The 24,151-nt window shown below is 61.8% G+C and overlaps 3 protein-coding genes and 1 long non-coding RNA gene across 10 annotated transcripts; 2 read left to right on the plus strand and 2 right to left on the minus strand.

Annotated features, from left to right (window-relative positions):
- Positions 1-3,117: 3,117 nt before the first annotated feature.
- LOC132674825 (uncharacterized) lies at positions 3,118-5,840 on the minus strand. Of its 2 annotated transcripts, none has more exons than XR_009608627.3 (3): positions 5,637-5,840; positions 3,876-4,005; positions 3,118-3,464 (listed from the first exon to the last, which is right to left on the minus strand). It is a non-coding gene; the product is annotated as an uncharacterized LOC132674825 (long non-coding RNA). The 2 variants fall into 2 exon arrangements; XR_009608626.3 differs by lacking the exon at positions 5,637-5,840 and adding an exon at positions 4,941-5,090.
- NLRP6 (NLR family pyrin domain containing 6) lies at positions 4,082-11,528 on the plus strand. Of its 2 annotated transcripts, none has more exons than XM_078433907.2 (8): positions 4,082-4,292; positions 5,099-5,379; positions 5,655-5,693; positions 5,945-7,691; positions 8,507-8,599; positions 9,737-9,907; positions 10,002-10,169; positions 10,584-11,528. In XM_078433907.2, the coding sequence occupies exons 1-8, from the start codon at positions 4,264-4,266 to the stop codon at positions 10,747-10,749; spliced, it is 2,694 nt and encodes an 897-aa protein (XP_078290033.1). In that variant the 5' UTR covers positions 4,082-4,263; the 3' UTR covers positions 10,750-11,528. The 2 variants fall into 2 exon arrangements, with proteins under 2 accessions (XP_078290033.1, XP_078290034.1); XM_078433908.2 differs by having other exon boundaries at positions 4,083-4,292; positions 10,641-11,528.
- A 1,066-nt stretch (positions 11,529-12,594) lies between these two features.
- PGGHG (protein-glucosylgalactosylhydroxylysine glucosidase) lies at positions 12,595-19,891 on the plus strand. 4 transcript variants are annotated; one of them, XM_060607658.3, is made up of 14 exons: positions 12,595-13,270; positions 13,923-14,206; positions 14,503-14,713; positions 14,789-15,224; positions 16,151-16,270; positions 16,705-16,836; positions 17,012-17,123; positions 17,366-17,438; positions 17,530-17,666; positions 17,792-17,925; positions 18,040-18,135; positions 18,313-18,410; positions 18,485-18,696; positions 18,789-19,891. In XM_060607658.3, the coding sequence occupies exons 2-14, from the start codon at positions 13,948-13,950 to the stop codon at positions 18,881-18,883; spliced, it is 2,115 nt and encodes a 704-aa protein (XP_060463641.1). In that variant the 5' UTR covers positions 12,595-13,270; positions 13,923-13,947; the 3' UTR covers positions 18,884-19,891. The 4 variants fall into 4 exon arrangements, with proteins under 4 accessions (XP_060463641.1, XP_060463643.1, XP_060463640.1 ...); XM_060607660.3 differs by lacking the exon at positions 12,595-13,270 and adding an exon at positions 13,280-13,667; XM_060607657.3 differs by lacking the exon at positions 12,595-13,270 and adding an exon at positions 13,281-13,606.
- A 2,062-nt stretch (positions 19,892-21,953) lies between these two features.
- IFITM5 (interferon induced transmembrane protein 5) lies at positions 21,954-23,525 on the minus strand. Of its 2 annotated transcripts, XM_078433910.2 has the most exons (3): positions 23,508-23,525; positions 22,981-23,279; positions 21,954-22,473 (listed from the first exon to the last, which is right to left on the minus strand). In XM_078433910.2, the coding sequence occupies exons 2-3, from the start codon at positions 23,167-23,169 to the stop codon at positions 22,261-22,263; spliced, it is 402 nt and encodes a 133-aa protein (XP_078290036.1). In that variant the 5' UTR covers positions 23,170-23,279; positions 23,508-23,525; the 3' UTR covers positions 21,954-22,260. The 2 variants fall into 2 exon arrangements, with proteins under 2 accessions (XP_078290036.1, XP_060463644.1); XM_060607661.2 differs by lacking the exon at positions 23,508-23,525 and having other exon boundaries at positions 22,981-23,346.
- Positions 23,526-24,151: the final 626 nt, after the last annotated feature.

Below are 24,151 nucleotides of genomic sequence, written 5' to 3' on the forward strand. Positions count from 1 at the left end.
GTGTTTGCCTGGTTTGGTATCAGAGTAGTATGGCCTCACAGGATGGATTGGGAGGTATTCTTTTCTTTTCCTTATTTTACTTATTGGGGGGGGAGGGATAGTCTTTTCATTTACATGTTCTGTTAGGGCTTGTGAAGGAGTGTTAGTAATGCTTTAAATATTTGACAGAATCGTTAGCGATGCCATCTGGGCCTGGCCTTCTCTTCATGGGAATTTTTCTATATTATTAATTCAATCTCTTTACTTCTTGTAGATCTATTCAGATTGTTTCTTTTGAGTCAGTGTGTTTGTGACTTTCTAAGAATCTGTCCATTTCATCCAAGTTATCGAATTTGTTGGCACAAGAGGAGGGGGTCAGCAATAGGTTCATTTTTTCCTCATCTTACCCATTCCTCCAGAAATGGTTCTTTCTCTGAGGTCAAGATATGAAGGGGAATGCTGAGAACAGGGAAGGAGGAAGCATTTTGCTGAGGGCACCAGTGCTCTAGAGCGAGGCTTTTCAAAGGCAGGAGAACTAAGGGGACAGGAGGCCCCGAAGGAGTGGGCAGTGTGGACAACTCCTGAGAGACCTCGTTCACAGCTGCCGTGAGGACAAAATGTGGGAGTGAGGAAGAAATGATCAAAGGTTTCCTGGGTGGCAAAATCCCTGTGCGAGAGACCTTTGAGGAATTTCACAATGCAGTCTTAATTACTTGTTCAAGATTTCAAAACTTGTGCCCTTGGGAGTGGCCCTGCTCAGCAGCTGAAGCTGGGGTGACATAAGTCCAGTATCACTGCTGGCCATGCTGCCACCTGTATCTCCTTTTCTCACCTGCTTCTCCCTTTCTCTCTTGGCCTTCTCCACCCCCCACCTGCACCCGTACACCTGCTCCCAATGTCCCCTCCTCATCCCCATACTTCCGTGGCTTAGTTCGTGGCAAAGCTCCCTGATACTGGCTCCCATCATCAAAGCTTTTTCCAGGGCTGTTATCAGCAGCGGCTGAGAGTTTATGGGGTACAGAGTGCACTCACGGAGGGTCCATCTTAGGGTATGGGGATGACCTTGACATCCCCAAATCAGCGGCCTCAGGGCCCCTCCCATGCTGGTTATGGCAGATGCACACCCTCCCTCTGTCTGACATGCCCCCTCAGTTCCTCTGACAAAAGGAAAAGAGCATGCCTTTCAAGGAAGAGTTCACGGTCAGACCTGGAGTGGATTTAGAAATTGGGATGTTCTTGGTGACACAGAAAACTGTGAGCGGCCTTCCACAGAACTTGAGAGGTGGTGATAGCCAGTGCCTAGAATGGGCTAGGCACCTGCCTTACAGCTTTCTCCTCTCTGCCCTCAGCACTGACGTGCCTTTACCATGCCATTCTACAGATGAGGAAACGGAAGCACAGAGAGGTTAAGTAGTGTCCAAGGTCACCCAGCTATTGGACGGTGGAAGCAGGATTTGATCCCGACAGCCTGGCTAGGAGATTGTGCTCTTGATGGTGACACTTTCTGTCTGAAGTAATAATGAAAAGGAGATAGTGCAGTTGTAGAGAACTTGCTTTTGAGAAATTATACTGTGGAGAGGGACAGTGAATGTGCATTTAGGGGAAACACAGCATGGGCCGATGTGGGACATCTCTCTCTGCCTGGAGGAACGTGTATGCAGTGCCTCAGGGTTGGAGTGGGGCTCAGTGAGGCGTCCACGAGGGGCACACTGGGGTCTTTGCCCGTGAGGCTGCAACCCAGGGCCCTGCAATGCCCACCGAGCTGTGCAGGGCCCACAGTCTGTCCACAGGCAAGCCTGGACACGCCCACATCTGCTGTTGTTTTGCCTGTGCAGAATCCCAGCACGCTGCAGAAGCTAAGTCAGGAGCCAGCAGGTCAAGGGAGCTGGGACCCCATACAGAACTCACGACAGTCACACACGCACACCCCAACCTCTCCCAGAGCTGAGGCCGAACTCTGCTAAGGGCTTGTTCCCAGGACCCTGACCCCCAGGAGACCCAGTCCACTCCTCTGCTTTGCTGGGTGTTACCCACACCATGGTCCGGAGTGAGGGTCTTGTCCCTGCTTTGGGCTGGACCCGGTTGAGGCTGCTTCAACACAGAAAGCCTGGACACTGGCCCCACCTCTCTGGCTCTGTGGGAACAGTGAGATGTATTCATGTTCACAAACATCCTTTAAAAGCACAAAGTGCCACCGTCGTGTGCTGGCGGCAGCCCCTCCAGCCTCTCTGCTGCCAACCTTGCCCTGTCCAGGCAGCTGCCTGGTGTGGAGGGCAGTCAAGGGGGGAATTCAGGGAGTAGAAGAGAGGGAGGGGGTTACCTGGGGAAGGTGTGAGTGTGGCTAAACAGATCCATACCTCTGAAAGCCTGAGCCCTCCTCATGGAGACGTGGGATCTATTTGTCTTAAATAGACAACAACAACAAAAAAAAGTTAGGGCTAAATGGGCGCCTCTGTGGGTCCCCTCCTGGTGGAGGGGGCAGGGCAATAGAGGCTCCCAGGACTCTGGGCTCTCTCCCCAGGGAGCAGCTCTCAAGGCTCCTGTGGAAGCAGGACTGAACACAGGGATGGCTTACGGCAAATAAACATTAAAAAAAAAAATTTTAAGGCGTGGCTTGGTTGGTTATGTGTCTGACTTCGACTCAGGTCATGATCTTGTGGTTCTTGAGTTCGAGCCCTGCGTCAGGCTCTGTGCTGACAGCTCAGAGCCTGGAGCCTGTTTCAGATTCTGTCTCTCTCTCTACCCTCCTCCACTTGCCCTCTGCCTCTCTCTCTCTCCCCCCCCCCACCAGAAATAAACATTAAACATTTTTTTTAATTAAAAACAATGGGTGGAAGGCAGTGAATATTCCAGAACACCTGTTCTTTTTTTTTTTTTTTTTTTTTTAATTTTTTTTTTCAACGTTTTTTATTTATTTTTGGGACAGAGAGAGACAGAGCATGAACGGGGGAGGGGCAGAGAGAGAGGGAGACACAGAATCGGAAACAGGCTCCAGGCTCCGAGCCATCAGCCCAGAGCCCGACGCGGGGCTCGAACTCACGGACCGCGAGATCGTGACCTGGCTGAAGTCGGACGCTTAACCGACTGCGCCACCCAGGCGCCCCCCAGAACACCTGTTCTTGCAGACAGTTTCACAGAAATGCTCAGAGAGATACTGTGTTCATTTTCTATGACTGCTCTAACAAGATACCACAAAGTTGGTGGCTTAAAACAACACACATTTATTCTCTCACAGCTCCAGAGTTCAGAAGTCCAAAATCAGTGTCACTGGGCTGAGTTCCCTGTGTTGGTTCAGCCACACTCCCTGTGGAGGCTCTAGAGGGTGTGTCCTCACCTCGCATTTCCAGCCTCCAGTGCTCTGTTCCTGGCGCTCCTAGGCTCATGGCGTCTTCCTCCAACGTCCAAGCCAGCAGTCTGGCATCTTGCTTCACAGTCACGTTGCCTTCTCCTGGGCCAAATCTCCCTCCGCCTCTATCGTGTGACACCTGAGATGACATTTACAGCCCACCTGGGTAACCCAGGACGATCGTCCCATCTCTAGCCCCCGAGTTCAATCTGCAAAGCTGCTTTTGGCACGTGAGGGGACCTTCACAGATTCCGGGGGTTACGGCCTGATATCTTTGGGGCCTATTATTCAGCTGACCACGGATACATTCACTCAAACACAGTATAAAGTGGCCACATAGACAGACCCAGACACACATACACACACACTCCTCACCTCCAAACCTCTTCCCATCAGCCTGCTCAAGCCAGGTTTGGGAAGCCACACAACTCTTCCCTTTCCCCCATGACAGCTTCCTTTCCGATTACATTGTGCAAGTCCCTCCCTCGTTCCCAGTGTCCCTTCCATCTAAGAAGCCCTTCCTCACTCCTGCCTTCAGAATTTAACCTACCTTGAGGCCTTCAAGCTGAAGGCCTAGTTCTGAGCCAGCCCCTTTCTTCACACCATCCACCCTACTCTGCAGGTACCTGCTCACAGCTGTGCCTCACTGCCACGCCCTCTGGGTTCTCAGAGAACACCAACTGAACAAGGATTAGAGGAAAATCAAAGGTCAGCACGCAGAACTCTTGAAGGGGGAGTGCGTCCAGTGCCGAGTCTGGGAGCTTGGTGACTGGTGGACTGACATCTGGGCGCTGGCTGAGCTAGGCCACTCGGGTCTGGGGCATGGGTGGGGCTGGACAGCTCCCCTAGAACACGGCTCTAATCAACCTAGGGAGAGATAAATAACCTCTCTGATCCCCACACCTGCCCCTAAGTGCCAGTCCTAAGGACCAGACTCCATGGACCAGCCAGAGGACTTCCAGTCCGGGTGAGTGCTGACTTTCAGGGTGGTCACATGGGAAGCGGCTGGCCCCAGCCTGTGGGGGCCTCACCTCATTCTGCCCACTCCCTGGGGCTTCACACAGCTGATCCACAGCTTTCCCCCAGTATCTCCCAGGCTCAGGATTCTAGGGACTCTATTCACACAGAAGGCACCCTTGGTGTCTGTTCCCCACCAGGGACTCAGACTCGGCCCCTGGTGCAAGGTGCCCAGCCTGGGCCACCAAAGGGTGCAGTGAGATGGGTGTGATGGGGAACTCAGGCTCGCAGAGTGGGCGGTGTGGGTGGTGAGTGTGGCTCTCCGCCCAGGCTCCCAAGGAAGGGAAGGGAAAGAAGGGAGGAAAGGGCAGAGCACAGGCCCTTGTAGGCACCCTCATCTTAGGCTTTTGAGCCGGCCTGGCCAGGTGTGTGGAAGAACACAGGAAGGAGGGTGCAGGGCGGGAAGGCGGTCCCCCAGCGCTTGGGTCAGCGGTGGCCAGCGCCTGCCCCCAGTGACCTCTATCACAACCAGGGGCAGCGCCGTCAGAGGCAAAGCCTTGGGGCAGAGCACCGCCCGCCCCCACACTGCCCCCCCCCCCGCCCCCGCCCCCGACCGAGGTCCTGGGAGGGAAGAACTTCTCTCCCGGCTGGGTGCTACCAAACGTTGGCCTGGAGTCAGCTGGGGAGATGGGGGCTCATCTGAGCCTTTGCCCGTCGTGGGTGCCCCGACGCCCGGGCCGAGGCTGTGGGGGGCGGCGGGGCAAGGCCGGGATCACCGTCGCCGCAGACGTGCTGACCCCGCCCGACCGCGCCCAGCGCGGAGTTCCGTGCAGCCACAGCCCGAGAGCTGCTCCACCGCGCGCTCGAGAACCTGAGCCAGGAGCACCTGAAGCGCTTCCGCCACAAGCTGCGGGACACGCCGCAGGACGGCCGCAGCATCCCGTGGGGGCGGCTGGAGGGCGCGGACGCGCTGAACCTCGCGGAGGAGCTGATCCAATTCTACGGGCCGGAGCCTGCGCTGGACGTGACCCGAAAGACTCTGAAGAGGGCTGACATCCGCGACGTGGCGGAGCAGCTCAAGGAGGACCGGCTGAAGCGTGAGCGCGGGGTGGAGGGTCGCCAGGGTCCCCGCGCCTCCGTTCGCTCCCGCCGGAGGCAGAGTCTGGGCCTCGGCCGCCATCCTTCCCGCTTCCCCAGAAAAGTCCCGGCGCGCCCCCCTCCCCCGCGCCCGAGAGCACGCCACCCACACATCCAGGGGCCCCAGGGCTCGGATCCGGGGCGCTCTTGAGGGGTAGCCCCAACTCCCTACTGCGCCCCCCCTCCCCAGCCCCCTGCACATTCGGCAGGGCCTCACCACAGCTCTCCCTTCCAGGGCTCGGCCCCAGCTCCTCCTCGCTGCTCTCCGTGTCCGGTAGGTCTCTGTCGGCGGGAAGCACAAGACCCAAGCTGTCGGCGGGCGGGGGCGGGGGTGGGGGGTGACCCCCAGGTTTGCAGCACGAGGGTCCTTTACACCGCTCAGAGATTCCCGACGGCCGGTCCCGGGGGAGAGTTGTGTGGCAAGGCTGGCTGGGGGGAGGAGGGGGGGGGGCGCTGAGACCTGAGCCCAGGGGGTTGGGGCGGCGGGCGAGGGTCAGCTGACACGCCCCCCCCCCCGGCCGCCAGAGTACAAGAAGAAGTACAGAGAGCACGTCCTGCAGCAGCATGCCAAGGTGAAGGAGAGGAACGCGCGCTCCGTGAAGATCAACAAGCGCTTCACCAAACTGCTCATCGCGCGCGAAGGCGCCGCGTCGGTGGACGGGGCGCTGGGGCCCGCGGACGAGCGGGAGACACAGCGCGCGCGGCGCTCCGACACGCACACCTTCAACCGCCTGTTCGGCCGCGACGGAGAGGGCCAGCGGCCTCTGACGGTGCTGCTGCAGGGCCCGGCGGGCATCGGCAAGACCATGGCGGCCAAGAAAATCCTGTACGACTGGGCGGCGGGCAAGCTGTACCACGGCCAGGTGGACTTCGCCTTCTTCCTGCCCTGCCGCGAGCTGCTGGAGCGCCCGGGCACGTGCAGCCTGGCCGGCCTGATCCTCGACCAGTGCCCGGGACGCAGCGCCCCCGTGCGGCTCATGCTCGCCCGCGCCGAGCGCCTGCTCTTCATCCTGGACGGCGCGGACGAGCTGCCCCCGCCCGCGCCCGCCGACGCGGCGCCCTGCACCGACCCCTTCGAGGAGGCGGAGGGCGCGCGGGTGCTGAGCGGGCTGATGGGCAAGACGCTGCTGCCCGGGGCCCGCCTGCTGGTGACCGCCCGCGCCACGGCCCCCGGGAGGCTGCAGAGCCGCCTGTGCTCGCCGCAGTGCGCCGAGGTGTGCGGCTTCTCCGACAAAGACAAGAAGAAGTACTTCCACAAGTTCTTCCGGGAGGAGTGGCTGGCGGAGCAGGCCTACCGCTCGGTGAAGGAGAACGAGACGCTGTTCGCGCTGTGCTTCGTGCCCTTCGTGTGCTGGATCGTGTGCACGGTTCTGCGCCAGCAGCTCGACCTCGGCCAGGACCTGTCGCGCACCTCCAAGACCACCACGTCCGTGTACCTGTTCTTCGTCGCCAGCTTCCTGAGCTCGGCGCCCGCCGCCGACGGGCCCCAGGTGCAGGGCGAGCTGCGGAAGCTGTGCCGCCTGGCCCGCGAAGGCCTCCTCGGGCACAGGGCGCAGTTCGCCGAGAAGGACCTGGAAAGACTGCAACTTCGCGGCTCTAAAATCCAGAGGCTGTTTCTCAGCAAGAAAGAGCTGCCGGGCGTGCTGGAGACCGAGGTCACCTACCAGTTCATGGACCAGAGCTTCCAGGAATTCTTCGCCGCGCTGTCCTACCTGCTGGATGACAAGGGAGACCGGGCACCGGCTGACAGCGTCGGGGCGCTTCTGCGGGGCAACGCCGAGCTGCGCGGCCACCTCGCGCTCACCACGCGCTTCCTCTTCGGGCTGCTGAACACAGAGCGGATGCGCGACATCGAGCGCCACTTCGGCTGCGTGGTTTCAGAGCGCGTGAAGCAGGACGTCCTGCGGTGGGTGCAGGACCAGGGCCACCAGAGGGCGGCACCGGAGGGGACCCAAGAGACGGAAGCGCCGGAGGGCAGGGAGGAGCTGGAAGAGGAGGAGGGCGAGCTCAACTACGCGCTGGAGCTGCTGTACTGCCTGTACGAGACTCAGGAGGGCGCCTTTGTGAGCCAGGCCCTGCGTGGCCTCCCTGAGCTGGCGCTGGAGCGGGTGTGCTTGAGCCGCATGGATGTGGTGGTCCTGAGCTACTGCATAAGGTGCTGCCCCGAGGGGCAGGCCCTGCGGCTGGTTAGCTGTGGACTGGCCCCCACACACGAGAAGAAAAAGAAGAAGAACCTGATGAAACGACTGCACGGCAGCCTGGGCGGCAGCTCGTGAGTCTACAGGGCAAGACTGTCCTGGTTCCCAGGCCCGGGGGGAGGGGGCGGGGCGGGGGCAGGGGGGCGCGTGTGCCAGTGCACCCGCGAGTCTCCGTCTGAGCAGGGGAAGCCTGTCCCCCCAGAGGAGAGCAGGACTTCAGGGCTGGTCATGCCCACCCCCTTGCAAGGCGGCTCCCTATGGTCCATCTTCCCCCCCCCGTCCTGCCATGCCAACCCCCAGCCGTCCACATCCAGGGCAAACCTCCTAGCATGGAATACTCCACTCCGGCTGTGCCCTGAGCTTTTGCACCTGCTGTGTTGTGCACCCGGAACACTCTGTTGGCTGCCTATCCTCAATGCTTTCCCAGCCTCCCTCAGCTGGCCTGGGACCCCTTTGGCCCCAGAAGAGCCCCACTGACCACCGTATGCCATGATGTCTACCCTTCGCCAGACCCTGAGCTCCTTCAGGGCTAAGTCTTCTGTGTGCTTAACTCCAACCCAGCACTTGACCCAGAGCTCCGCATCTGTTGAAATAATGAATGTCAGGACGTTGATGGGCTGGGGCTGGGGATGCCCACTGCAGGTGCAATACAGACCCACAGGGGATGTGGGTGACATGCCCCCCACTGGACTCAGGCAGACTGCTTCAGCGGGAGCTGCACGGGGCCACAGATGAGTGGTTTCACTCTGGGTTTGGAGCAAAGAGGGCGGAGGGGTCCCGGCTCAGCTTGAGGTGGAGAGCGGAGGCAGCTCTGACACTCAGGGCCACAGGAAAGAGGTGGGGACTGGAAGGGGACAAGTGGGCTTCACCTTGCTCTCTCTCCTGGCAGTTCACAAGCCACCGTGAAAAAAACCCAGGCCTCTCCACTGCGTTCGCTCTTTGAGGCCATGACTGACCAACACTGCGGTCTGAGCAGCCTGACGTGAGTGACCAGGCCCCCACGGCCCCCCTGGAGGGATGCAGAGCAGGGTACTCTGGGCAGGGGCAGAGGGGTAGCCCTGTCTGGACATGGCAGAGGGGACAGGCTGAGAGCCTGTGGCCTCTGGAGTTCTGTGCTGGGGCCAATGGGCTCTGCCCACGTAGCGCAGAGGAGCGAGGAGGCGGTGTGGCCCGGGGCTAGGAAGGAGGGTTTGGCCCCGTTAGAGTGCGAAGCATGGTGCTGCTGAGTGTTCTGGGGGTGGGAAGGTAAAGAAGACCAGAATAAATTTTCCTTCTGAAGGAAGGCTACTAGTTGCTACTGGGAAATGATGGGCAGTTCCTCTGGGCTCTTACAAGCAGTGGAGGGAGGTGTTGAGGGCACAGGCTCTGAAGTCCAGGCTGCCTGCCTCCGAGCCCTTGGGCAAGTCAGTCTGTCTGAACTTGTTTCCTCCTCTATGGAACGGAAGGTTCCGCCTCAGAGGGTTGGTATGAGAGTTAATGTAGCAGTGGGTGCACAACACTGAGTATGTGACCTTATCACCAAGTAAGCAGAAGGTAAGAGAAATGGTAGGAGTCCGTACTGGTGGGGCACAGTGAGAGGGGCACAGCCTATGGCCACGGTGACACGGTCACCTCGCTTGGTATGATGTTCCAGCAACCTGAAGATAAACATTGGGAGCCAAGAAGGTGATCGGCGCGTTTGGCCCATCAATGCTGCCGCTAAACTGAATGCGTGGTGTTCATCACAGCAGTATTTATAATGGCAGCAAAGGTGGAAACAACACCCACTTCCCCATTGTTAGGGACCAGCTGGATGAATAAACCTTGGCCACCTTAACCCGATGCTCAGCTGCGTGCAGTTAAACACGCTGACAGTAAGATCCGCATTGGCTCATCCAACAGCTGGTAGAGAATAGTGCCCTGAGGAAAAGTGGAGTGCAGTCCAGCATGCACAGGCACATGTGGCCGAGGCTCCCCAGGGACACGTGTGGTGGGTAACAAAGGACAGGGGAAACTTCCTGTCGAGCCAGCGCCTCTCCAGACAGAGCCTCAGCCGCCCAAGGAGCGGGCAGTTTGCAGAGGTGGGGACAGTAAAGCGGCCGAGGGGACTGAAGACAGACACATGTGCTCTTGACCACAGGCTGTGCCGCTGCAAACTGTCTGACTCTGTCTGCCGAGACCTCTCTGAGGCCCTGCGGGCGGCCCCCGCCCTGACTGAGCTGGGCCTCCTGCAAAACGGGCTCAGCGAGGCCGGCCTGCGTGTGCTGAGTGAGGGCCTGGCCTGGCCCCAGTGCCGGGTGCGGAAGCTCAGGTGAGGGCCTGGCCTGGTGGGGGCGAGGGGGAGGGACACGGTACGGTAGGGGAGCGGTTGGCAGTAGCCTCTGAGGGTGGCCGTCCCCCCCCAGGGTGCAGCAGCCCACCCTCCAGGAGGCGCTTCATTACCTCATCGGCGCGCTCAGCCAGAGCTCCGCGTTGACCACCCTGGATCTAAGTGACTGCCAGCTGCCGGAACCCATGGTAACCCACCTGTGTAGAGTCCTACAGCAGTCAGGATGCCGCCTACAGACCCTCAGGTAGACACAGGGGCAGAAAGGGGGATGGGGACTCAGCCTCTCAACGATTGGGCTGGGTGCCTGGGGACGTCCCCTAGACCCTGAAGAGTAACTCCTCCCGGGGCTCCCCGAGTGACCACACTCCAACCCAGCCCCTGGAGACCCATGCTCCAAAAAGTCCCAGCCCCAGCCCTCGGCTTCAACCATTTTGCCAGACCAAATGTCCATCTGTCATCTGGGGCCCATGGCAAGTCTGGGCCAACGATCCCAACACCTTTTTACTCCCCCAAGGGCTCTGGCCCCCACCGCCTAACCTCTTTCCCCAACCTCTGACACCCCCGACTAACCACCTCTGTCACTGCGTGCCTTTGGCACAGCCCAGGCTAACAGCCCCGTCGCTGCCCCCACACTGCTCTCCTGTCACTGTCCCCCCAGCCCTGACCTCAGCTTCCCCAACCGACTCCCACTTCTGTCCTGTACACATGGCTGCAGTCTGACCTCTGTGAAGCTGAGCGCACAGTCACTGCAGGAGCTGCGGGAGGTGAAGAAGGCAAAGCCAGGTCTGGTCATCACACACCCACTGCTGGAAAGTCACCCCTAAGCCTCCCACGGGATTCACCTGTGTCCTCTGAGGCCCTGAATGCCAGGGGGAGGACTCTGGTCAGCCCTGTGGAGTAGATGTCCTCATCCCAAGGGCAGGAGGATGCTGCTCTCTGCTCTGGGCAGCCCTTTTGAATCTGAGGGGCCCTGGGCAGGCAGGTGAGAGGCAAGGACACACATGGTCCCTTACCTGGTCAGGGACAGGTGTCCCAGGACATGCCTCTCCCCCCATACCCTGGGCACAGGTTCTGTCTCTGTTCTCTACCCCCAGGGAGCCCTCTTACCCCAACCCCCCCACCAGCTGCTCCACCCACCTACCTCTCCTGGGGCCCCCTAGCCATCACCCTGCAGATACCCCCAGCAACAATAACGCTGACAGCTCCCAGTCATCAAGTCTCTGCCACGTATTGGCCTTGACCTGGTGTGCTCAGTGCAGAGCAACTCCTTCACCGATCCCATCCCCACCTGCACTGTGGGCCTCACAGCCCCACGACTCTGCCCTTGGCCACAAGGGATCAAGCAGAGGCTGACCCCTGACCAAAGGCAGGCAGGTCACTATTCCTCCCCAGGAACTTGGGTCTTGGCATCGGAAGTGAAGCCATCCCCGAGGCTGTGTGGTGCCAGCCCAGTGGTGTCCATTTACTGCCCAGGTCTTCAGAGATGGAGACCAGGGGAGGGGGGAGACCACAGCAGACTGGACTCCAGGTAGGAGCTGTGGTGGAAGGGGCAGCAAGCAGCCTGTCCCCACGTCCATGTGCTGATAATACATTCTCCTTTGGATTCTTTGGTGTTGATTTGTGTTGCATGCGGCCAAGCATCCTAACAGGTGCTCACAATCTTTCCTTTGGTCCCCAATCCATCTGTGTGGGGTGGGGTTGTGTTCCCCATTTCCCAGATGAGGAAACTGAGACTCAGGGCTACAGCCTACTACAGGGAGCTCTGAGGTGAGGCCTGTCTTTGATGGACAGGGCGAGAAGCAGACAGGCCCTGAATCTTCAGGTCTTCTCTGCTCAACGGTGCGGGGCTAAGCCAGCTCCTGGGACCCCAGTCCAGGTGGGAAAGAAGCATGGGAGTCAGCCCCTTCACTTCTAGGGGGAAATTTCCTTCCATAATCATAGTTCAAGTCCAGTCATTCATTCCACAAAACAGACAAAAATCCCTGCCTTCCTGAAACTGGCGGGAAGACAGATAGTAAACCGGTATAGACGGCCACCAACAAATGCTTGGAGGAAAGCAAAGCAGGGCAAAGTGGGAGGAGACCGTGGAGCCAAGGGTTTCCCGTTACAAGGGAGGGATCTCTTACGGACAGGACAGGACAGGACAGGACGGAAGTGAGGCATCAAGCCCTGAGGGTACCTCGAAGGAAAGTGTTCCCGGCAAAGGAACAGTACGAAAGCCCTGAAGAGGAGTGTCTTGGCCAACTCAGGCTGCTGGAAGAGAACACCACAAACCGGGGGGCCTCCCAAACACAGAAATTCATTTCTCCGGAGGCTGGGATGTCCAAGGCCAAGGTGCCAGTCAACCCAGTGTCTGACGAGGACCCTCCTCCCCTCTGCAGAGCGCTCTCCTCTTGCTGTGTCCCCACATGGTGGAAAGAGCGGGCTAGGTCTCAGGCCTTTGCCCATAAGGGCTCTAATCCCACTCTTGACGGCTCTTGATCTAATAACCTCCCCGAGGCCCCACTTCCAAAATGGTCGCACTGGGAATTAGATTTCAATGGATGGTCTGGGGGCACACAAACATTCAGTCCATAACAGGGCACATGCTTGGACTGTTGCAGAGGCAGCAAGGAAGCCACAGTGGCAGCAGTGGCCTAGCAGAGGTGTGAGGGGGGCCGGTGGGGAGCAGGTGGTCAGGGATGCTAGCTGGCCTGCCCTCTGGGTGGGGGCGGGCACCATTGCAGGCTTCTGAGCAGAAGGCACTCTCAGGGTGGCCGTGGCTGTGTTAACAAGGGCTATATGGGGCGGAGCATAAGTAGGGCGTGTGCACTGTCCACCCAAGAGGAGGGCTTGCTCTCAGAGGTGGCCGGGTGGCAGTGGGGATGACGGAGCTGACAAGCCGTGAAAGTGGAGGACAATAGGATTTGTGGGCAGAAGTGGAGAGGGTGGACCACGGGGGCCTGAGCACCGGGACAGGTGGAGTCCCCGTCGCCGACACTGGGGGAGGCCACAGGAAGAGCAGACTTCCAGGCACACGTTGGCTCTGAGTATCTCCTGCTGGGCCCAGGGGTCGAGCACAGACATCTGGGTCAGGCGCGGGGCCAGAGAGGCTAGGAGACAAACCCGTGGCCCAGCCGCCTTAGAGGGCCCGGGCGGGGGATGCAGACTGGGGGTACGACGGGCTGGGCAGGGCATGAGGTAGCGCCGGAGCGAGCGAAGAGAAGGACTTCTGCGGGAGGAGGACCACCCGCGCCACTCCCCGGAAGGGGAGACCCGGGAGGGAGGAAGCCGCGGCCGGCGAGGGGCGATCGCACACCAGAGGCCCCTGCCCCTCTCACAGCCGTCCCTCCACGCGTCCTTGAGGTCAGGGTTCAAACTGTGCGGGCCCGCGCGGCTTCCCCGGGAGGCCCGCCGGCGCGCCGGGGGCACCGGGTCGGCACACCGGCTGCTCCGCCCTGGGGCCCCGGGGGCGGGGACCGCGGGGCCTTCCGGCCGAGACGGCGGCGCCTGCGACTTCCCCCTCCGGCCTGGAAGGGGCGGCGCCGAGCGAGCTGGGGCCTGGGGACACGCCGGCTGCGGCGTGGCCCGGAGACCCTCCTCCCCAGCCCGCTCCGCGGAGCTCGGGCCGCTTCCCCGCCCGGCGACGGCGCCCCTCCCCCAGGTCCGGAAGACTGAGGCCTCCGAGCTCCCCACTAACGGGTCTGGGCTTGTGGGGGCGCGGCTTGGAGAGAGCTGGAAGGGTTCGAACTGAGGTCTGAAGGTGGGAATCTGGGGACTCACTGGGTCTCTGGAGATCAGCATCAGGGGTTTGAGCGTCTCTCAGGGTTGGAGGTGTTTCCAGGGGTGGCTCAAAAGTAAGGGCTATGGAAAAGCAGGGCTGAGTGCGGGTGGCCCACACCCCTCCCACCAGCTCTGGGAGGCATCTGCCAAGTTCCAGCGGGTGCCTGGGGGTTTACAGTCAGAAGAGGGAACAAGGCCGGCCAATTGTGGGGGCCCCTGACTCCCCCTTTTCCAGGCCAATCTGCTGAGCAAGCCTTTCCATGGAGGATGCCAGCGAGGACCCCACCATATTCAGTGCCCATTCTCTGCCCGGTGACCCCCGGCTCTTGGCCACCGTGACCAACACATACTTGGGCACGCGTGTGTATCATGACACGCTGCATGTGAGCGGCGTGTACAATGGGGCTTGTGGGGACACACACCGGGCCATTCTGCCTAGTCCCCTCAACGTCCAGCTGGAGGCCCCTGCAGAGACCGGAAATCAGCTGACCGAGACCTTTGCCCTGGACACTAATACAGGTAGCCACCACTGTCCCGCTCCCCCACACCCGAGGTGAGTGCGGCAACCAACAGCAGTCCCATCCCAGCACCTCCTAACTCAGGATGCTGGCTCACAGAGAAGTCAGCCCTGCCGGCCTCCCGACCTGGCTGGCACTGGCGCGTGGGGCCCTCTGTGCACCTGTAGCTTCCCAGATGGGGCAGCTGGGGCTCAGAGGGCGGATCCGCCTTGCCGAGGGGCTGGTAGCTTGGTAACTGTCCTCGGGGGTCCTAAGTGGGGCGTGTGAGTTGCCCTGATCCCCTCTGCCCCTCCCCAGGCTCCTTTCTGCACACTCTAGAGGGCCCCAGCTTCCGGGCCTCCCAGCGCCTCTATGCCCATCGCACGCTGCCTCACGTCCTGGCTTTCAGTGTGTCCATCACCCGCGTGGCCGGGGAGAGCCGGCCCATTACGGTGCTGCTGCAGTCGACCTTCTCCCCAGAAAGCCCGGACCTTCACCTGCATCTGGGTCCTGACTTCCAGGGAGCCCGGTGAGGAGGCTGTCAGGGCTGGCCAGGTAGACCGAGGAGGGAGCTGGTCCCTTAGACGTGGCCGCACTCTTGCAGGTACCTTTGTGGCCACACACTCACCCCAGAGCAACCTGGGGGGCCGCAGCAGGAGGTACACATGCTATGGACACCAGTGCCCCCAGCCCTGACCCTCGGGGAAAGCGAAGAAGACCGGACCTGGGAGTTCCTGACCGTGGTGGGCGGCAGCCAGGCGGAGGCCCAAGCCTGCCTCACGGAGGCCCTGCAGCTGCAGGCGGGGGCCGCTCTGTACCCTGCCCACGCCCAGGCCTGGGCCCAGCTCTGGGCTGGCTGTGGCCTGGATGTGGTGGGGCCCCTACCTCTGCGCCAGGCCCTGCGTGGTGCCCTCTATTACCTGCTCAGTGCGCTGCCCCAGCCGGGGGCCCCAGGGTACGCCAGCCATGGCCTCAGCCCTGGGGGCCTGTCCAATGGGAGCCGAGAGGAATGCTACTGGGGCCATGTCTTCTGGGACCAGGTATGTACTGTTCTACCTCCCAACACACAGCATGCACAGGTGGGGCAGCACATGGGTGCGGGGGATCCCGTGGCTGCGGGCACAGGCGTGGCTGCTGTCTCTGCCCTACCTGGGATGGGGGCTGTGACTGGAGAGGCACAGAGGCCAGGGCAGAAGGGGAGCCTTCCTGGAGGAGGTGGGACGTACAGGACTTTGGTGGAAAAGAGTGATTCGGGCAGAGGGACCAGAAGGTACAAACACCAGAGCTCAGAGGGTGTGTGCCATCTGGCCAGGGCAACAGGGGCTCTCACCACGGCAAGAGGAGCAGTTGCAGGGCGGGGGGCGGGGGGGGGGGGTGGTGGCGGTGCTGCAGGAGCCATGGAGACTTTAACTTGGGAGTGACACTGACAGAGGTGTAGTCTAGCTGCCGAGTGGAGCATGGGTAGAAGAGGGTGAGGCCTCAGACAGGAGTGGGAGCCAGGAGAGGCTGGGACTTGGCGGACGTTGGGCACGGGAGGGACCCAGGGTGCTAACCCCTCAGCAGCCAATGCTGTGGCCCACTCTGGTGAGGCTTAGAGAAGCTGAGTCACTCACTAGGTCAGGCAGCTAGTGAGCCACAGAGCAGGCTCCCATCCAGGCTGCCCCTGCCCAGATTCTGGCCTGAGCTCCGGGGCAGACCCAGAGGCCTGCTGGGGAGGGGAAGTGCTGCGCCGGGGACCGGGCCCGGGGAGCGTTCGGCCTGGAGACTGGGCCATGGGATGGGCAGGTGTGGATGGCCCAGGATGGAGCCAGGGTGGGCAGCAGAGGAAGAAGCCGGAAGGAGACAGAGGGGCTGCTGGGGAGGCGGCATGGAGCAGTGCTGACTCTGGCCAGGGCAGAGTGTGGGCAGACGGGAGAGAGAAGGGAGCGAGAGCTCCTGAACCAGGGGCCCTTGGCTGTGCTCATAGGATCTCTGGATGTTCCCAAATATCCTGATGTTCCACCCAGAGGCCGCCAGGGCCCTCCTGGAGTACCGCATCCGGACGCTGGGTGGGGCCCTAGACAATGCCCGGAGGCTGGGCTACCAGGTGAGGGGGACCTGGGTGCCCACCCTACAGGGCCCCCTGAAGGGCCTGAGGTCCCCACATCCCTCCTAGGCCTGCACCCCTCACCTCAGGTTCCTCTCTGGGTGGGGCTGGGTTTCCCAGATTCTTACACAGGCTCACAGCACCCCTCAGCCTGTGCCGTAGAGGCAGCAAGAACAGCCTGGCCGGGGCTCACCTAGAGTCCCCTTACTGCCCTGGCCCAGGGTCAGCACAAAGGGAAACTGGGCAAAGCCACCTGGCCTATGATAGGGGCACACACTGGGCACTCAGAGCCTGCAGGCCCCCGTGAGGGCACCCGGACAGTCAGTGCCCCCTCTGTTCTCCTTGGCTGAAGGCCGAGTATTGGGAATGGTGGACTACCCCTGTGTCCCCACGCCCAGAACAGTCAAGTCTGTTCCATCCCCCCAACTCCTCAGGGAGCCAAGTTTGCCTGGGAGAGTGCGGGCTCTGGTCTGGAGGTGTGTCCGGAGGACATTTATGGGACCCAGGAAATTCATATAAACGGAGCTGTGGTGTTGGCTTTCCAGCTTTACTACCACGCCACCCAGGTGAGGCGTCAGCATGTATGACCAGCCCCCTGACGTGGCCATGACCTCCTGCCTGGAGCCAGGCCTTCGCTGCTGGGCACTCAGAAGGGTGGGCACTGACAAGACATGCAGGGACCAGCGAGGACCACAGTCGTGGGTGGCGTGGCCTCTGTCCCACCCTCTCCCGCTCTCCCAGGACTTGCAGCTCTTCCGAGAGGCTGGTGGCTGGGACGTCGTCAGGGCCGTGGCCGAGTTTTGGTGTAGCCGTGTGGAGTGGAGCCCTGAGGAGGAGAAGTACCACCTGAAGGGTGAGGGCACGGCGGGGGTGGGGGGGGACGGTCACGGGGAGGGGTTGCTTATGGGGGAGGGGAGGCGTGGATGTCCACGGCAGGGAGGGTGGGTGGCCACAGACTGGTGGGCCAGGGGGATGCTCTTCAGTTCAGCGTGTGATCTCTGGCCGCCGATGGTGCCAACCGCACCCTGGCCGCCGGCATCGGGGGCAGATCCCCGAGACCCTGCGCTGAGCACCTCCTTGCACTTGTGTGCCCAGGAGTCATGCCCCCCGACGAGTACCATCCGGGGGTCGACAACTCGGCGTACACCAACGTCCTGGTCCAGAACAGGTCAGACCCAAGACCCCTGCCCAAGTTCCACGTGCAGGGAGCCAGCCTGGAGGGCTAAGGCTAGAGCCCCCCTTCCTACGTCCACCCCTAGCCTGCGCTTTGCGGCTGCCCTGGCCCAGGACCTGGCTCAGCCTGTCCCCAGTGAATGGCTGGCGGTGGCCGATAAGATCAAGGTGCCCTTCGACCCGAGGCGGAACTTCCACCCTGAGTTTGACGGGTACCAGCCTGGTGAGTGTACTTGGAGCTCCCTTGGGGCCCCTTCCCCACCCCCTCCACGGGACTGGATGCCCCCAACCTGACTGAGCAGCCCCCACCAGCTTGTCTCCCCGTGAGCAGCACCTGTCCCTCCACAGGAGAGGAGGTGAAGCAGGCAGATGTCGTGCTCCTGGGATACCCCATCCCTTTCCACTTGAGTCCTCATACCCGCAGGAAAAACCTAGAGATTTATGAGGCCGTGACGTCCCCAAAGGGCCCTGCCATGACCTGGGTAAGGAGCCTGCAGGGTGTGGGGGAGGGGCGGTCCTCACTAGCTTCTGTCTTCCCTCCCCACGCAGTGGGCTTCAGCCCAGCGTGTTCTCTGACCTCTGACCTCTGGCCCCAGAGCATGTTTGCGGTGGGCTGGATGGAGCTGAAGGAGCCACGGCGGGCGCAGGACCTCCTGGAGAGGAGCTTTGCCAACATCACGGAGCCCTTCAAGGTCAATTCACAAGCTGACCCCACTTGCCTCCCACCCGGGCCCCTTGGCGGTAGGAGTGGGAGCCCAGCCTTGGGACGGGGGAGTCACCGCAGGGTCAGGACCCTTCTGGAACAGGGGCAGCAGCCTCGTGGCGCCCGTGTCCTGGGAGTCAGTGCACCAACTGCCTTCCACGGGCAGGTGTGGACAGAGAATGCAGATGGGTCCGGCGCTGTGAACTTCCTGACGGGCATGGGGGGCTTCCTGCAGGCAGCACTCTTCGGATTCACGGGGTTCAGGTGAGTGCGGCTCTGACAGAACATTCGAAGCCCCCTACCTTCCCGCTCCTCATGAAACTCTTCCCTCCCCCCAGGATCACAGGGGCTGGCATGACCTTCGACCCCACGTGTCTGGCAGAGGTCTCTGGGGTTCGCATCTACGGCATCTCTTACCAAGGGAACAAGCTTGACTTCTCCTTCTCCGAGGACTCAGTGACGATCGAGGTTAAAACCCGGGCAGGGCCCTGGGCCCCCCTGCTGGAGGCTGAGCTGTGGCCATCACACACTCGACTCCCCCTGCTCCCAGGTAGGCCGCCACCCCCAGACTCACCCAAGGGTGCAGAGCACGTCACCTCCCCAGGGCAACCCCCCATTCAAAATGCCCTCCTCCCCCTGCAGGGTACAAAGTCTCCTTTCCCTCCTCAGCTGGACGGATACAGAGGTCACTCTCGCAGGAAGCAGAGGCAGCAAGTTGTTCTCCAAGAGTTTCCTAGGAGAATTTTTGGAAGACGTTAGACATCTGCCCCAGAACCCACAGGACCCCCTGTGGGACACCATTGGGTCCTCCAACCCCCACCAGTTCCCTTGCCCTGGCGCTGTCTTGGCCACTGCACCTGACTGATCAGGGCTTCAGGGACGTCTCGGGTCCTCCCATCTGCCCACTCCCTCTGTGGGCGCCCCCAGCTGGCTGCACCCTCATCAACACCCTCCTGGTCGGCTGAGTCCCTCCCTCCTGCCCATTCTCCAACCAGCAGTCAGGCTCACAGGCTCCAGGGAAAGTCTGAATTCGTTGGCCCAAAGTTTAAGAAGGTCTGCCTCCAGCCTGAGCCCCTCCCCCAATGGCCCCCTCAGCCACTACTGTGCCTGCCTTTGTGGCTGACACCTGCCGCACCTGTCCCTTCCCCAGGATGCCTCAGGGTGGGTTGGGGGTGTGGCTTCCTCTCTGCCGAGGAGGCAGAGACAGGTGCAGGCCTCAGTGTGAGGGATGGCAGGGGTGGGGCATGAGGCAGAATTGCTCAGTCCCCTTCAGAATCCCTCAGGATTCTCATTTGCAGACCAAAAAGGAACTGGTGTGTCCGACAGATGGGGTCGGGCACCGTGGGGTCGAGGTGCTCTCAGGCTGTCGTGGACCCTCCGCATCCTCAGTCCTTGGCTGCTCCAGCCCCTGGGCCACTTCGGTGAGGTTGGATGGTCTCTATCACAGGCCTTTCCTCAGCCAAGAAGAGAGGGGGATGGGCTGCAGAGCGAGACCTCACATCTTCCCTCTGACCAGCCAGAAGAACTGGGGCCAAGTGTGCATGGCTTCAAGGCCACAGGCCTGGGCCCATCTGTCCTGACGGGCTGCCCATCGCCCGAGGCTCTGTTCAGCCTCTCCCCCTGGGGCCTCAGCCCCCCAGCTGGCACTCCCACGTTGGGTCCTTGGGAATTTCTCAAGAGTGAGATGAGATCTGCCACCACAGTCTTGGTGAGAGCCCGAGGAATTAAAGTTGCGTGCTGAGAAATTTTGCCCTCAGAAGCTGGTACGCTCCTTCCTTCTGGAAGCAAGGGCTGCATGATGGATGGGTCGGATCGAGAGGCGCAGGGACCTGCTCACTTAGAGCAAGCAGTTGGGCCAGCCACTCCCCTTCACGCTCACTTCGCTCTGGCAAACCCCTGTGCGCTCTCTGTTCTCGGTGGAGAGTTAGTGCAGGTTCTCCAAGAAGCAGACACAGGGCAGACAAGCTGTGAGGGACAGAGCCACGTGAGGGGGGGGGGGAAGGCGGGTGGCTGGAGGCGTCGGGGATCCCGAGGCTCATCTCTGGGTTACTGCAGGGAGCAGCACATGGGAAGAAGCGTGGCCTCCAGGCTGTAGAGCTGCACGCACGGCAGTGCTGATTCCCAAGGGTACGTGACCTCAGAGAACAGAGCCAGCACCTTGGTGGGGCTCGCTTGGCTGCCCACAGCCTCTCCCTCAACTGCTGGCTGTGTGGCAAAGGCCAGAGTGGATCTGCTGATGTCGGGTGGCTGGGGACTGTCCCAGCAGAGCAGATGCTTATCTTTGCGGCCCTGGAGCCAGATGTGGGCGCAGACATCAGGTGGGGCGGTAGGTGGCCCTGTGTGTGTAAGCCATGTATGTATGCAGTCCCCTGTACACATAGTGAGGTGACCCTCTGAGGGGTCCGTGGCAGGGTGACAGTACCCATGTGCTGGCATGGCTGGTCAAGGCCCCGGGGCAGCCAACTGCCTAAACTCGGTCAGGGTCCCTCAGCCTCGCCAGGAGACAGTCTGGGGATAGGGAGGGCTGCTGGTGACCTTCCCCCATGACCAAAGGGGACAGCAGACCATCCCATGCTTAGGGACGTCAACCTGGCCACGTGCAAGCTGATGCCAACTCCCAACCTGTGCACCCAGCACAGGTTACTCCCTTCTTGGGCCAAACCTGGAACTCAGGGTCGGCACGCTCTCTCCTTCCTGGTCCAATCACTGGCACACTGCCCTTGTCCTTGGCACAATCTGGGACCGGCACCCAGCAGGGGCCAGGCCCCAGGCTGCTCACACCCCTACTGCAGGGGCCGGCTCGGAGCCGCACATGCCCAGCTTATAGCTGGGCTGCTGTTGGCATGCCGCCAGGACACCATCCCTACGGGCACACTGTGGAGACAGCTAGGTGAGTTGTCGGCTATCACGGGAGAAGAGGGGACTCTCAGGCTCCAAGTACAGCAGCTAGACAGACCCCCACACCCAGCCCAGGCAGATGGGTAGGCAAAGGGGGCTCCCTGGGTGGGGAAGGAACCCTGGGTGGGGTGCTCAAAACCCTGAGCCGCCCGGCAGTTAAGGCCCCTGCAATTAGCCTGCCCTGTCATTGGACTGGCCACAGTGAGGCCTAAGGGACTTCATCCCCAGCCACACAGGGTGTGTGCATGTGCTTAGCAACCTCCTCTTGCCAGGCTCCGCTGGTTTCCAGGAAGGGGGGAACACCAAGGATGCCCAGAAAGTGTCCTCACTCCCAGTTTCCTCCCTTCACGCAAGTGTGTGTCTGTGTGATAAGTGTGTGCATGGGTGACAAGGACATGCCTGTGTGCTCATGTGTCTTTGTGTCCAGCCCCACTGACCCAGGAGGGAGGAAACCCACCGTGGGGACTAAGCTTTCTCAGAGTGCGAGGAGTGCAGGGGCCACAGGAACAGACAGAGTGACTCCCCCCAACCCACTGACAGAAACATGCAGGGCGAGGACCCAAGATGTCCTCCCAGGGACTCCCACTTAACACACGTGCACACACATGGGTAAGGGCACACGTGTTCTGGAAGGGGGGCCGCTAAACCACAGTGCCCGGCAGGGCAGCAGAGATCAAAAGCCTGAGTTCCCAAACTTCATTCTAAAATACTCTGGGGCCTCCACCCCAGAAGCCACAAGCCACCCAGTGCCTGAGTGAAGGGGACAGTTGGGGCCCAGCAGACAGAACAGGTCACCCTGCCATCGTGCTGGGGTCAGTCCAGGGGGGAGGGTGGCTTGGGTGGTCCCTGGGGTAGCTCCCCTCAGGAAGAAACCCTCTCTCACCCCGGCAAGAAACCCAGGAGGCACTGTCCAGAACCAGGCGCTTTAATTGTGAAATCCAGGCTGAGTCTGGTGAGTGGGGCAGGAGGTTCCCGCCTGGGGGCAAGGAGTCAGGGGGACGGGGACCACTGGGGTTAGAGTAAGGCCACTGGGGTCCAAATGAGGGCTCTTCAGGGTCAGCATTAGGTGCCCAGGCTGGGGTGGGAGGAGTGGGCATCAGGCCCTGTGGCGGAGTCAGGTTTCCAGGGGGTCAGGGTGGAGCCCCTGGGGCAGCCCCTGGGGGGGTGGTCCTGGCGTCAGGATCCGTGGGTCAGCAGGAGGACAAGGCCCAGCCTGTCAGTCATAGTCCGAGTCGTCGAACTTGGTGCTAAAGAAGGCAGCAGAGTCCTTGGCCAGCCGGGACAGGTGCAGGGCACCGGTCACCACCAGCGCCAGGAGCAGGAGAGGCGGTACCAACGCCCACATCGTGGCCAGGATGTTGTAGCACTTGGCCTTGGAGCCAAAACGCCGGGCTGCCTCCAGGTCTCCAGCCACCTTCTGGTCTCGGGCCTGCGGACCAGTGAGTGGCAGGGCCGGGTCTCTACACGCGCTGGGGGCCCTGCCTCCTGCCCCTCCCACCGCAGCTGTGGACCCAGAAGCCATCCCAGGCCCGCGTGGGGCTCCAAGGACCCTCTGTGGGTGGGGAGTCCCTGGACGCCGAGAACCCCCCCCCCCCCCCCCCCCCGCCCCGCGGGAGCGAAGCCGGGAGGTGGGCTTTGCTCACAGGAGCCCTCGGCGTGGGGAAAGCACTGATGAAAGAGAAGCCCTTGGGAAGCCCCCACCAACTCTGTTCTTTTGCGTGGACTAGACCCTCCCCCCCCCCCCCCCCCGCAGGACAGACTCTTACTGAGGGACCTCAAAAGAGAAGCCCTCACGAGGTGGAGAGCTTGTCCAGCGCCTCGCTCATGGAGTGGCCCTTTGACAAGCGGCTCCGCCTCCGCCAACCCCCTCCCCCCACGAGCCCCTCAGGTCCTCCGGAGAGCGCCCCCCCAGCCCCACCCCTCCCCGACAGCCCACCTTGATGGAGTAGGCCAGCGCCAGGAAGCCGAGGCAGCACAGGTTCAGGTAGAGGGTGCTGAACACCGACCAGATCAGGTGGTCTCGAGGTGGGGGTCGCGGCGCCCCCACAGTGAGGGCCGTGTGGGCGGCGCCGTCCTTGCGGGGCGTCGGGGCCCGGGGGTCCTCGCGGGGGTACGACGTGTCCATGGGTTCCAGCGCCGTCTCCTCCTCGCTCGGGCTCCCGCTTCGAGGGTGGGCGCCCAGGGCCGCTTATAGCCCCGCCGCCGCCCTCCCGCGGCCCGGCCCGGCGCCGCCCGCTAAATATAACGACAAATTACAGCCCGGCGCCGCCGGGAGCGCGGCCCCGCCCCGCCCCCCGCCCCCCCTCCCCCCCCCCCCCGGCAGCCCCCCACCCCCTGCCGTCCCCGCCCCCCGCGCGAGCCCCGTCCCCCCGCCCCCGGGAGCCCCCCGGAGCTACGGAAAGGAAGGGGCGAGCGCCGGCTGCAGACCGCCCCCCCCACCCCGCCCCCCGGAACTGCTGCCACCTCGGGGCTGTGGGTGGGCGCGATGCCGCCTCAGCTGCAGAGCCGGGCTGGAGACCCCCGGGCTTGGACTCTATCCCCAGAACCCAGAGCTCAGGCGCTGCCCTCTCACCTCGGGCCGCCAGCGTCCAGCGGCGCAGGGGGGGAGGGGGGGGGGAATACAGAAGTCGCTGCCCATGTACCCGCGGGAGGAGACGAGCCACAAGGGGACGGAAGAGGGGCTGTGGCATGCTAGGGGGTCAGGCATGCAGGAGGCCCCAGCACGGGCACTAAGGTTGCCTCACGTGCGGCAGTGAACCCTCTCCCCTGGTGGGCACACAGCTGCTTCTCAGCCTCCAAGGCTCCTGTCCTCACAAGTCCTCAGAAGTTTGGAGGTATGAGCTCAGGGTCTGTTTTGCTCTCCCTCTGGAGGGTCCAGCAACCCCCCGAATGCCACCTGTGTACCAATGACCTGCATTTTCATCACAGGACCAGACTTCACTGCTGAAACCCACACCCCCCCCCCCCCCCACTCCAATGCTTAAGTGCGACCCTGGGAACAGGGCTTTCAGAAAGGTCTCCAAGCTACCTTTCCTCAGGAGACCAGAGGTTCCTGTCCCCCAACCTCCTGTCTTCATCAGTGGGAGTCCTTACAACAAAGTACCACC

Source organism: Panthera onca, chromosome D1 (genome assembly GCF_046562875.1).
Source record: "Panthera onca isolate mPanOnc1 chromosome D1, mPanOnc1 haplotype 2, whole genome shotgun sequence".
Classification (NCBI taxonomy): domain Eukaryota; kingdom Metazoa; phylum Chordata; class Mammalia; order Carnivora; family Felidae; genus Panthera; species Panthera onca.